Below are 13,506 nucleotides of genomic sequence, written 5' to 3' on the forward strand. Positions count from 1 at the left end.
ATCGACTGCGATTTTATAGAGATAAAATTGCAACAAGATCCAAGATAATCGCTCAGATATTGATGATCCTAGCGATATTATTGCCGAAAAATCGATTCAATTCTAACGTAGTACGATTTTCCCGTTGAAAAATGCTACTCGGGTACAAAGATTTGTCTTTCTTAGGAAAAGAACAGGTGCACCGAAAAAAAAAAGATGCTGATTTAACATTCTGAATATAAAAAAGTGTGCGACAACTCACAATATGCTGAATTAACCGCTACGACAGTTACTTTAGCAGTATCAAGATGTAAAACTAACTACTGGGGCGGTTAATTCAGCGTTTTGTGAGTTGTCGCACACTTTTTTACATCCAGAATGTTAAATCAGCATCCTTTTTCTTTCGGTGTGCCGGCCGTCTCCTACGCGTAATTGAGGGATTTTGACATGTTTCGACAACCCCGCAAGCTCGGAGCTTGAGAAGTGAATCATTGATAACGAAGATAACCGGATGGAGTCCCCGGCTACCGTTGAGAGGCGCGTTTATAAGGGCCGTGCGCTGGACGATCCGGACCAATCGAATCCGCGAACCGATCCGCCCTGGCGGTCAACTCAAACTTCTCCGGTGCGCGAAATGATGAGTGATTGAATCGGATATACAAAGTGCCGCATCCCTGGATCTTGAAATAACCGAAAGTTTTTGGCTATTTTTTTGTCTTTCAGTTACGCGTGGAAAGATACGCGTCGGGCGAGAAAACAGTGCGCCTTTTAATGTATTCGTTGAGAATTGTGGTGTTCGTGGTTGTTACTGTGATCTTCCTTTGCGTGACCAACGAAACTCACGGGAGCCCTTTCAGGTTGGTGCACTCTACTCAACAAAATAGAACAACTGGACTGCATTTTGCAATTAAGAACTATAAATTTCGGCCCGGTTTAAAAATAACACATGTGCCATTAGTTTCCCTATGCACATACGTGTTTTTTCAGATGAGTTAGAATTTATAGCTCCAAATTGCAAAATGCAGTCCAACTCGACGGTGTGAGTCCGCAACCACGTATCTCGTTTGCGGCGATTGATAATCTCCGATCTCATTTTATTTTTTTGAAGGTGAACAAAGTGTCATCATTCTCTGAAGTTTTCGCAGAATTTTCTTTGTTCAGGGAGGAAAAATCATGGCAGTTTCTAGGAATTGCCATATTGAGTAGTTTTCCATTTAAAAAATGGAAGTCTGCCACATCGCAAACCGAAATAAGTGGTTTTTAATTTACACCGTCGAACTTCTCAGGGAGTTTTCACATCATTGTTGTTAAAATGAACCGCGTTTAGCAGAAAGGAACGAAGCCACATGATCTACATTCAAATTTCTTGGCACTTTAATTTTCTGCAAGAGAACATGTGTACGGATTCCTTTGAAACTGTTAAAGAATTTTCTTCGCACCATGTAAAAATCCACTGAAATGTGCAGAAAAATCCGCACAACCGTTTGCACGTAAAAAATTAAATTGTTCGATTAAAGTCTGCAATAGCTGATGTGGCTTGGGTCCCTTCTGTTTAACGCGATCCAAATAAAGGGCACTGTTACAAATCTCGAAGTGGCGTCCTCAGTGAACTTTTCTCCGGGACCTATATTGCGCTCCCAAAAAACCCGGTTGATGTGAATGTGGAGCGGAACTCACTCCGTAGAGGCAGTAGATTTTGCCTCGCATTTGTTTAAGGTTGTTGGGGGATATTGTAAGCTCCATTGTAAATGTCATTCCGATATTTTAAACAGTGGAAGGGAGGAGGGTTGCGGTGTGAAGTCATACCATTTTACACCAAGAAAAAATTTCGGTTGTGTACATCTAACTTTGGTTCATGCAGAAAACCCTAGTTTTTAAAAACTTTATTTTAGTTGTTTAAACCAACGTTTCTGGGTATAGAAACCAAACTTCGGTTTGAGAAGGAAGAGAGTTCTATAGAGCGAAATAAATCGCCGGTAAAGAATACGAGTCTTAAGATAAGTAACAAAAACTTCGTTCGCCTGGAGCAAAGTTTAGTTCTAATGACCAAACACTTTCGGCTACCTGGACCGATATCGTTTGAGTATGAACCAAAGTTTTTTCTCCGTGTATATTACGATTTGGGGTGAGGGGCCTCGCAACTTGATGCATAGAATGACTCTTTATCACATGCTAGATTATTCCAACGGATAATAAGAACCCAAGTTCAAGTCTAAACTTGATCAAGATATGGTATTCACGTCATACCCCCCAAAAAAGCTCCGACTCTGGCATGTATTGCCTTATGTATGGCATGTATTGGCCGAAGCTGTATTGAAATTGTTCAATACACTCTTCTTATTCTAAGTGAAAGACTCTTCGATTGCTAAGAAGCAATACCGCCTATCTGCAAAGTGACAATTTTGCAGGACGAAGAAAAACCTTCGACGCAATTTTTGGAATTTTGCGGTTAGTTCTGCAATTTTTTTCCACAATACAGCGTCATCAGAGCGCTCCTATACGGTATTGGAGAAAACTAAAAACATCAGCTTCCATTTTTTACACTGTAAAATACGGCAAAGCCGTAGACTCATGTTCGCCAAAATTGTCAGTTAGGGTATTTCTCCATGGCCTTCGTTATGGGAAATGCATTGTGGCGCTTAAGCTTGAATCCTGATGTATTCAGTTTTTCGTTAACAGGAAAAAAAACAGATTACAAAAAGTAAGGATGAAATAATCATTTGCTTGATTAAATCAATTCTGTTTCGGCTTACGTGCAACATACTTATCTCTTAAATTCGCAAAAATCGCTTTAAAAAATTCAAATGAAAGTTTTCCCCCATAAGAATTAAAAATTGTAATTAATTTTCTGCCAACGCTACGAACAGGCACGCTCACGCTATCTCGCTCTGTCTGAAAGGAAAAAAAAATTACGCTAGGGATTCAACTCAATTAATGCAGATTCAAATTCTGTCTTATTTCTCCTAGTCAGATTTTTATTTTAAGACAAAAACGTAATGAATTACATTCACAGTCACCCGTTTTCTTCGCAAACTTTTGGTCACATTTTGATCCGAATAAATGTTAACCAATCGTTAAAATTTTGTAGACTCTGCGAGTCTTTTTAATACCTTCGCAGCCACCATCCTAACAAGTATTTCTGAAACATTTTTTGGTTTTTTTTTTTTTTTTTTTTTTTTTGTTGGACAAAACAAACCTTATACAACATCAGATTTTTGAGTTATCTATTCTGCGCTTTAAGACAGTCAATGTTGTAGTTTTGCAAAAATTAGAAATAAATGCAATTTGAGCAGCTGAGGAGTTGAAAAACTTGTATCGCGCACCTTAGTTTAGCGAGATGTCCAGGGACGAGTGACTTTTGTTGTCATCCTCGGGTCTTTAATGATTACCGCAGCAAAACGTCCAATTAATGTTACTCAATTCTTCTAAACGAAAAATATTTGGATAATGACATCCAGGAAAGTTGTAAAAGTTAGAATTGACCGTACCGCTCTCGCGGTCACGTCTGAATAACTGGACACTAAAACATTAACTAGCCCCAAAAATGTATCATTATTTCCGACCAAAAGAAAACTCCTAGTAGATTCGCACGCATTGAAACCCTGAAATAGGGCGAAATTGCACCGCGTAACATATGAATTTTGAGAACCCTCTAGGAGCCCCTGGACCAGGCACGTAGTCAGGATTTTTTTTAGGGGAGGGGGGAGGAGCTTGGCCGGGAAAGGGGAAGACTGCCCCCTCAGAATAAGGGGGATCCACTAGGGTGCGGCTTATAGAGGAAATTAAAAATGATGAATTTTAAAATTGACAAGGCACCCCGCCAAAACGTTCCTACTAGTGTAAAAACAAACGTTGTAGAACAGTTTTGCATTTGGTCAACATTTAGAGGTCCCGACGGGCCTTTAAAGTTGCCAAATTTGGCTAATTTTCGCATTTTTTCGTCAATTTTGGCAAATTTTCTCAGGCCTTACTGAGAGTTCTAATCGGTCAATTTATTCATAAATAGGCAGTACATAACCTAAAATATACCCCATCCTCCACCTTAAGCCCCCCAGCCCCCCAACCCCCCTCCCTCACCGATCCACTATAAATACACCCTTTATAAACTACGCTATTTTGGTAGTGACCAGAGATCTTAAGTAACCCTGGTCAACACGGGTTCAAATGTGATTGTACTAGGGTAGTTTTTAGCGCTGAGTCCGAAAATGACCTCCGTTATGCTGGGTCAGGTCGATTTTCCCCGGAAAAATCAGGATTTTCCTTAAAAATCGAGCTTTTCCGGTGAAAAATCAATTTTCCGGAAAATCTGTGCATGATGGAGGAAAGATAAGGTCATTTTCGGATTAATACCAGTATCCGATTGATTTACGTCGGAAAGGAGGGAAAATATTTTTTCTCAGGCGACAGGTGGAGTTGACTCCACTAAATTATTGCCACTGCAGCCGAAAATGACCCTCGTTTCCTTTCAGAACCTTTGGAAAATCCAGATTCCGAAAAGAGGGGATGTTTTTAAACGTTTTTGAGTTAAAAAGGTGCATTTTTCCCCTAAAAATCGATTTTTAAAAAAAATTGACAGATTTTGGAAGAAAATGAGGGTCATTTTCGGCTGCAGTGGCAATAATTTAGTGGAGTCAACTCCACCTGTCGCCTGAGAAAAAATATTTTCCCTCCTTTCCGACGTAAATCAATCGGATACTGGTATTAATCCGAAAATGACCTTATCTTTCCTCCATCATGCACAGATTTTCCGGAAAATTGATTTTTCACCGGAAAAGCTCGATTTTTAAGGAAAATCCTGATTTTTCCGGGGAAAATCGACCTGACCCAGCATAACGGAGGTCATTTTCGGACTCAGCGCTAAAAACTACCCTAGTACAATCACATTTGAACCCGTGTTGACCAGGGTTACTTAAGATCTCTGGTCACTACCAAAATAGCGTAGTTTATAAAGGGTGTATTTATAGTGGATCGGTGAGGGAGGGGGGTTGGGGGGCTGGGGGGCTTAAGGTGGAGGATGGGGTATATTTTAGGTTATGTACTGCCTATTTATGAATAAATTGACCGATTAGAACTCTCAGTAAGGCCTGAGAAAATTTGCCAAAATTGACGAAAAAATGCGAAAATTAGCCAAATTTGGCAACTTTAAAGGCCCGTCGGGACCTCTAAATGTTGACCAAATGCAAAACTGTTCTACAACGTTTGTTTTTACACTAGTAGGAACGTTTTGGCGGGGTGCCTTGTCAATTTTAAAATTCATCATTTTTAATTTCCTCTATAAGCCGCACCCTAGCCGGATCCACGGGTCCTCTCTCGAAGAATTTTTGAGAAGAATCTTTTTTTGCTTTTGAGGGGAGGAAGCTCAAGCCCCCAAGTCCCTTTGACCACGCGCCTACCCCGTTCACCCTTTTTATTTTACCCCATCACTTTTTTATTCTACACGCAGCCTCTACTCTTTCTGGGAGGTAACACACAAAAACAAGGCAAATCCATCCAAATAATTGAATCAGACAATTTTTTTTTCACGAGTGTTTATTTACCCATCCGCTGAGTCCTTGTTTTATAAAAAAAAAAACCAAGGCCACGATAAACTCCGCGTCGCAGATTCTAATTTCAGAACGTCGGCCCAAAATTGTTAAAATTTGACACACTCGAGAGTCTGGGAGTGATCTTAATTGGTGGAATTATCGTAACTCACTCGCGTTCGAAGTGTCGATCATAAAGACTTTGCGTGCAAAGCGTTACGCAGTAGCGCCTCTTGAGAACCGTCAACGGCTCCGCATTCCGTGAATGCCTTACATCATAGAGGTCTGACTCGACTGGAAGCGAATTTATTCTCAGGGTGATGTTAAAGAGGACCGAATCACGATACCTCCAACTGATTTCCGGCAATCTCTCGCAGACTTTATTGCGTCGCAGTAATTGGGAAAAGTGGAAATTGGACTCAGTGTTGCCGGTAGGCAAGTTTAGAGTACCTTATTTATAGATTGGTGAGAATGGGACACTGGGTCTGGTTGAGGAACATTGACACAAAAGCGATTGGAAGGTCGCGCATTTTCGCCTTCAATTTACGAGGTAGGCCAGGAACCATCCTTCGTGCAGCAATAGTTATCTACTCGAGGATACATTACTGATGTTCTTTGTGAATGTCACCTGGCAGATTCATTTGCCAAGCTCCAAGCCGACGATTTTAATTTTCAAGTCTATATTATTGGTAAAAATAAATACGGAAGAAAAAATAATGCACACCTTGGTTTATCCAGCGGGCTGATTATTGAAATCGATGGAAAAGAGCGATAGACAAAGAAAATATAGGGAGTGTGGAGATATCCCATTAGTTGATGCGCATGGTTCTTATAGACTGAGGGGGAATTCATGGACTAACTGGAGGGTCTCTTATCGGTTGCCGTTAGTTAGTCTATAACTCACCTCCTTTGTTCATTGCAACCGTTTGCTTCCACCTATAGGATCCCATCATAGCCCTTTTGTCTATAGCTTCGTCCATCAATTTCAATAATCGGCCCGCTGGAAGTATTGCTCCCCGAACGTGAGCAGAAAATGCCACTGGAGTTTCCCATCCTGCGGGAGATATATTGCAGTTCGAAAGCAACTTGCATGCTGTGAAAATTTTTCTCCTGAGGAGAGGGGGTTGGGGTGGGAGTGGGTAAAGTTTTCCAACATACTATCTCGGAGGAAATCATTCCGTTTATTTAAGGGAAGGAATTCAGCCGTAGGATGGGTATTATTATTCTTGAGACTAATCTAACTACCAACCATCAAAATCTGATTCTTTGTTACGTGTAGATTATCCGTTTGGAAGAGTCTAACTACAATATTTTCAAAAGCGAGACGATCTATGTATTCTTTTCATTTGTGTTGGCAACAGTGAATCAATTAGAGAGGGATACTCCAATTAAGTTCAAGACTCATCATAGGCAAAGTGATGTAATGTAAATCTTAGAAAGGAACCCAACGCATACTCTTCTATGTTATGGTTTGGAGTGTTACCTATATGTATTTGTCATGACTCTAATGCATGACCACTCTCAACAATTTTTCAACAATGTTGCTCCTGATAATTGTCGGACTATGAATCCCCGAATGGAGTGTAGGTATAGACTAGCATTTAGAAATACATGACTAAAGTAAATAAATAAACAAAGTATACATTTACTTACTCTTACTACTTAAACGCTAGTGAGCGTAGATGCGAGGAATCATTTTACGAAAGGTATACACTTGCAGGAAATAAAATTTAAATGGCATGACGATTATTCATTTCATTAAATGTACTTTTCTTCTATCAGAAAAAGTTAAGTAAACGTGAATATCGGGCGAATAGGGGAAAGCAAACCATTATTTTGAGGACTATCGATTAATCGACTGTGTAGTCAATAAAATAAATTTTTCAGGTCGCTAATTGGAAAAATTAATTCACATAATCAGAAAGTGGGTGTCCCTCTAATTATGTCAAACCAAATTAATACAGCGTCTTCGAATTTCAATCTTTCGATCATCCATTTATGGGATCGCATGGTTTCTCACCCTCTCTAAGTAATTTTCCGGTTTCCCTGTACAAAACCCCATTTATCATAGAAAAAAATTTATCTGAATCATAGATTAAGTATGGCAAAATCCGAGTAGAAATGATCTACATTGCGCAAGAAACTTCACTAATTACATTACATCATGCGTGCATGTAGAGTGCTTCTGGAAACTCTTTATAAACTTAGATCACTGGAGTGCGGAGGATTCCAAAGATATACACTTTCTATAAAATTCAGAATTTTGCTTACCACTTACAATTCTGTACCGATGCAATCACTTTACACTTGCACTTCCTGAATTCAAGCTCTTTTCACTGTAATGTCAAAAGAGTAATTTTCAACACAGATCTCATACTCTGTTTCCGGGTTGATGACACGTGTGCATAAATATATGCTGTTTACAGAAATAGAAGGGATGACGAGGGGTATTTTAAGTCTTGGTATGAGGATTGATTACTTGCAGCAATATACATGACCAATACGGCATCTTATCAACAACACAATGTATTAAAGAACATTTTTCTGCATTTGTGTTGTTTCAGAATGAAGAGAGTGTCCGATCACAGATTGGCAGAACTAGAGACACTCTTGGCTCTATCAAAAATGAAGGGACAAGTAATGACAGTCCCCCTTGGCTACGGAAAAGTTGACCCTGAGAGAATGTAAGTACTTAAATATATCAATATGCTTCATTAAATGTAAAGTTTAGTCTTAAATTTTTTTTTATTTTTGAATATTTTGTTTTGAAGTTGAATGTTCATATTGAATTTGATCGTTTTTACTCGAATTTGAAGAACTTTTTTTAAGGTAGTTACACCGGCCAAAATTGAGACATAACTGTATGCAGAAGTCAACAGATATGCTTATAAGCAATCCTTTTTAGTAGTCTCGGGGGGTACCAACGATCTCAGGGAACAATTATTTAGGGTGGAAAAGTGATAGGTTGAATAGGGCAGAGCAAAGAAACGGAGAAAAAGGATGCCTCTTACCGAATTATTCATCTGCAATGTCATTTGAAGTCTCAAGGCTAAACTGCGCAGGGTTTTCACATGAATGAAAAGTTTTCCTTGTTTCCTGTAATTGATTACTACTTTACGCAACTACAAACAATTCTCTAAAAAATACTTCAGTATTTAGCGAAAAAATTGGATTTCTCATCCTTTCCTCTTCAAACAATGCTTCATTCATTCTAAGAATAGGTGCATTAAAAATTTTTCAACAATGAGACGTGCATTTCGAGGAAAGCAGAATTCAACCTCACTAGGAACTAAGCACTCTACTGTCATTGAGTAGTGCTACTCAAGAAACTTCACCGAACTCATGAAATTTCCTGTCTCTCAGACGAGTGGACATCGAACAAAGTACCGATTTAGGAATTTCAAATACATTCGATCTATGGGATCTTAATCCCCCCCCCCCCCCCCCGATCAGCTTACAAGTTGAGGAGGGAGAGGGTATTTCTTGGAAGTTTCCTGTGAAGCTTAGGGATTATTTTGCATAAAAGCACTACTAAATGCAGTTTTTTGTGAAGTAGAGTCTAACTCATATTCATCGTTTTCATCGTAAACCAGCCACTGTAGCTGCTATGTCTCATAATCTTAAGTTAATATTTATATTTCATTGACGCCTAAAAAAAAAAAAAAAACACTATCTTTGATACAAAAAATATATCCCTTTCGCACAGAAGGTTTTAACCTCTAATTATAAATTATCTTTTTCAGTGGAAGGCGAAGGAGATCTGTAGGAGGCAAAAGACGTGACGTATCCGAGAGAAAACGCTCGTATACCAGTGTAGAGACGAACTCGCATAAATAATGAGGACCACTCAAATTTTGTTGATTGACCAATGAAACTTATTCCTGACATTGCATCACGGTAAGACATTGAAATTTTAACCTACTCATATTCTTAAAATTATTCATTTTTTACTTTTATTGAAAATATTGGAACTTTTTGGCCTCGCTTTCCCCGCAAAATAGTGAGGACCCAGCACTATTTTACCACCTTGTCACATACCGTTCGGGCCACATTTTTTAGTGTTCTTTCTTGTAATATCAATTTTTCTTTTTGTAATCAATTCAAATTATATCCGTGAACAAGATATGATGCATCGTGAAATTACCCCGAGTTAACTTTCCAGAGAAATAGTCATTTTAGTTAGATTTTTTTATTTGTTTATTTTAATACAAATCTGTAGCAATTTCCATAGAACTTTGAATTGGACTGCATTTTGCAATTTGGAACTATAAATTCTGGCTCATCTGAAAAAACACTTATGTGCATAGGGAAACTAATGGTACATACGTTGTTTTTAAACCGGGTCAGAATGTATAGTTCCAAATTGCAAAATGCAGTCCAATTGAAGTGCGTGATCATGTGTAAAACTTTAGTAGAAACCCGAAAATCCAGGATAGGTTACCGAAAACGCCCCCACCTAGCTAAAAAAAAAAGCTCTTAAAGTTGAAGCTATATAGCGGCAATAAACTCATTGGCTAAGGGAGATGGGCGAATTTGCTGGTTGCATTCGTGATTCCTGATGGGGGTTACCCTTGCCTTGCGACGGACTTCGGAGGTATAGCTTACCCAAAACTATGAAATTAATCAACACTTACACAATTTTATCTTTTGCCTACTCCTTGTCTGTTACAGCCCAATTTTTTTTCTCTACAGCCCTGTCACACGCAGAATCTCGCTTATTCAACTTGGGCTCGAGTAATGAGCCTTCAAGTCCTTAGCCCAGGTCGTCTGGTCACTCAGTTGCTGATTTTCTGTACGAAAAATCATCACGTTTGGACTATGATACCTGAACCGAAGCCCTGCCAATCCTGTCATCTCAAACCATACCTAATGTCGATGCCGATCATCACTATCACGGATTCATCACTGTCACATATTCATCACTGTCACAGATTCATCGCTGCCACGGATTCACCACTGTAACGGATTTTTATTCCTACCAGCCTTTTCCGGGCGGTTTAATTCTTATTCTGTGCCTACGGCGGCAGTGATTGAGAATTGTATCAAAACATTTTACTGCCCACGAGCCACCTCGTAAAATAAGTAGATGGTATGGTTACGTCGCAAGTAAATAGGCAGATAATTTATTGAATGCATGAGTACATACCTTTTAAGTAAAATGTAATCTTCAACATCTTTTTAAAAAAAAAAATTATACTACTACTTTTTTTTTAAAAAAAAAAGTTTTATACTGCATATAGAAATATATCTAGTAAAAATTGCATAGGGTATATTTTTTCATTATTTATTGTTTCATTACCTTAGTTAACATTCTAATCTTATTAATTATAGAATGAATCATTGCATCCTGTATAATAATCATTAACATGCATTCATAGAAATTTTTTTTTATTGAATCATGAATTGTTAGAGGAGAGGATTCGCCTATTTTTTCCTATGTGTGCAAAATCTAAAGTCCTTCGTCCATACAGTCCTACAGCCCATATTCTGAAGTTAATGTTACGCGAATACCGTGTATGTGACGAAAGTTTTAACATTTTTTTTCTCTAAATCTTATTTGTACAACTTTGTTCCGTATGAGAGATTCCGTCCAATTAGAAGAGACCAAAATGTTTTAGTGTTTTTATTTTATTCATTCAAACTGGATTAATTTAAGTTTTGAATTTGGTTAGTACTTTATTTTTTCATATTTCTCAATTCTAAGTGACTGCTAAGTGAATGAAATAAATACTTACGAACTCCTATAATTCAATCAAGTGCCAATACGAGTTCTGTCATTCGGAGAATTTGAATTTTCTATCACGTCTAAAATTGATGAAATACCTGACAGGATAATTTACTTGCCATAGGATACTACTAAAAGTCACGTCGAGTCTAGTCATAATTTATAGTAGCTGTAGATAAAACTTAGAGAACTATTAGTATCCGTTCATTGAAGTTAACCGCATTTCTGATGAGTCATTTATATTCGTATTGCAGTTACTCCATTGATCATTTTAATTATCGTCATTAAACTATCTACCTCTGACATTGTATTAGCGTATTATACCTCATTTTAATTAATCATTATTTATTACAGTAAGTCCCCAAGTTGCTGTTGCTTCTGTGAAACTTAAGATAATCGATAATGTGCACCATAAAACGATGGTTCCCTTCACGAGGGTTTTTTACCGTCTCTAGTTGCATTAACCATATTACCTAAGACAAAAAAATGGGAAAAGAAGAAAGAAAAACGTGAATTTTATAGCGGAATAACTTATAAAAACACTGTCAAAATATGCAAATTAGAGCCCTATCTGAAATTTTTTACAAAAAAAGCAACATTGCGCTTTGATGAGTCTTTAATCATTGCATTACAGTAAACGGAAACGGAAATGTTAAGTAGATTTTTAATTTTAAATGTTGCATATCGTATAGTTTGATTTTAATTTTGAGGTTTTTTGACAATTTTAATTCTATTTTTTCCCATAACGATTTTTCAACATCAATTTTACTCAATAACGGACAAAGGAAGGTTTCCTACTTCCTACATTTTATCAGAGTTTTTTTTTTTTTTTTTTTTTTTTTTTTTTTTTAATTTGATAGAAAGTCCAAAATGAAACAGTCAACGCTAATGGGGATTGTGTACATTATTATGTCAATAACTCATCTCTCCTTGATATTAACTCATACCACTTTAGATTTTTATATTAGTTCATAATATTTCCAAGGCTTCCCATCCATAATCCAGCGTTAAAAACGGCTCCGAGAACGTAACATGTAGGTTTAATCCAATCTTGCAGATAACGCAGTATTGCCATAAAATTAGGCGAGGTGCTGGAGTGGCGGTTGTAAAGAGATAAGCGTGCTTAATTAGCGCCGGAATTCCAGGGACCGGAAAGTTCTACGCCACTTTGCACGCAGTATGGTCCCCTTAATGACTCAATGAAGTTTACCGCTTACAGGTGCTGATTGGACCGAAAACTTTGCAACGATGTTTAAAAAAACTCGGACCTTGAAATTTTTCCACGACTTTCCGAGTTAGCGCCAAGTCCCTTCGTTTCACAACCACTTTCCGTACTGAAAAATGCCCTGCTTCAAAAAATGCATAACTCAGCAAAAATGTCATTGGATATTGCAGCCTTTCAAAGAAATGAAATCCGCTCCATCAAAACCCTCCAACTAACTTTCTGCGGTGAAAACCTCAATGAAGAGAACGAAAGACATGTTAGTTCAATAATTGGCATGGAGGCATTTTGCAGAAAGTGTGTCCCTTCCCAACAAACACTTATTATGTTAAAAGCTTTTAAAGTTTTTTAGTTATATTTATTGTTTTTATATTTATATTTGATATGCCTTGAATAAACTTCCTCATTATATATAGTATGTCGTTTTGTTTTCATTTTTTTAAAAAGTGTTTTTTACTTTTTCTCTGTGCAGCGTCAAAGAGATGGCGCAAGGGTTAATTGGACCGAGTTTGACAGAAAGGAACCAAGCCACATCAGCTATTGCCAAATTTAACTGGGCAATTAAATTTTTTACGAGAGAACGTTTGTGCGGATTCCTTTGAAATATTTGCTTCAAACTATGGAGATTTTTCACTGAAATTTACACGGAAATCCGCGCAATCGTTTTCATGTTAAAAATTAAATCGCCCAATTAAATTTGGCAATAGCTGATGAGGCTTGGCTCCTTTCCGTTTAACGTGGTCCAATTCTACCTTGCTAAGGAAAAACACCGAATGAGTCTTTTGACGTTGCCAAAGTTCTTTTGAAAACTGGATTCATGACCCCTTTAATCTACTCCATTTCGGATGTAGAAAATATAAATGATTCGATTGTTCCAGAAGTATTACTTACAACCACTGTGCCCTAAGCCCCTTAGACATACATACGGTGGAATAAATTGTTTCACTATTATCGCCTATAAGGGATGATTAGGTGCACCCAGGTCGTCTCTTTTTTCTCTCTCTCTCTCTCTCTCTTTTCCTTTGTTCTATACGTTAAATTGGAAGAAGTTGTCATTT

General features: G+C 37.8%; 1 protein-coding gene across 2 annotated transcripts; it reads left to right on the forward strand.

Moving 5' to 3' along the window:
* Positions 1-523: 523 nt before the first annotated feature.
* Positions 524-12,866, forward strand: LOC109034279 (uncharacterized). Of its 2 annotated transcripts, none has more exons than XM_072295889.1 (4): positions 524-836; positions 8,066-8,185; positions 9,245-9,398; positions 10,194-12,866. In XM_072295889.1, the coding sequence occupies exons 1-3, from the start codon at positions 751-753 to the stop codon at positions 9,336-9,338; spliced, it is 300 nt and encodes a 99-aa protein (XP_072151990.1). In that variant the 5' UTR covers positions 524-750; the 3' UTR covers positions 9,339-9,398; positions 10,194-12,866. The 2 variants fall into 2 exon arrangements, with proteins under 2 accessions (XP_072151990.1, XP_072151988.1); XM_072295887.1 differs by having other exon boundaries at positions 525-836; positions 10,173-12,866.
* Positions 12,867-13,506: the final 640 nt, after the last annotated feature.

The sequence above is a fragment of the Bemisia tabaci genome, chromosome 2, assembly GCF_918797505.1.
Source record: "Bemisia tabaci chromosome 2, PGI_BMITA_v3".
NCBI classification, from domain to species: Eukaryota; Metazoa; Arthropoda; class Insecta; order Hemiptera; family Aleyrodidae; genus Bemisia; species Bemisia tabaci.

Bases quoted from the DNA above. Each gene is read 5' to 3' on its own strand.
- LOC109034279 (XM_072295889.1), top strand. From the start codon at position 751: ATGTATTCGTTGAGAATTGTGGTGTTCGTGGTTGTTACTGTGATCTTC. The intron at 837-8,065 runs GTTGGTGCACTC...GTGTTGTTTCAG, and splicing joins ACTCACGGGAGCCCTTTCAG to AATGAAGAGAGTGTCCGATC. The intron at 8,186-9,244 runs GTAAGTACTTAA...TATCTTTTTCAG, and splicing joins AAAGTTGACCCTGAGAGAAT to TGGAAGGCGAAGGAGATCTG.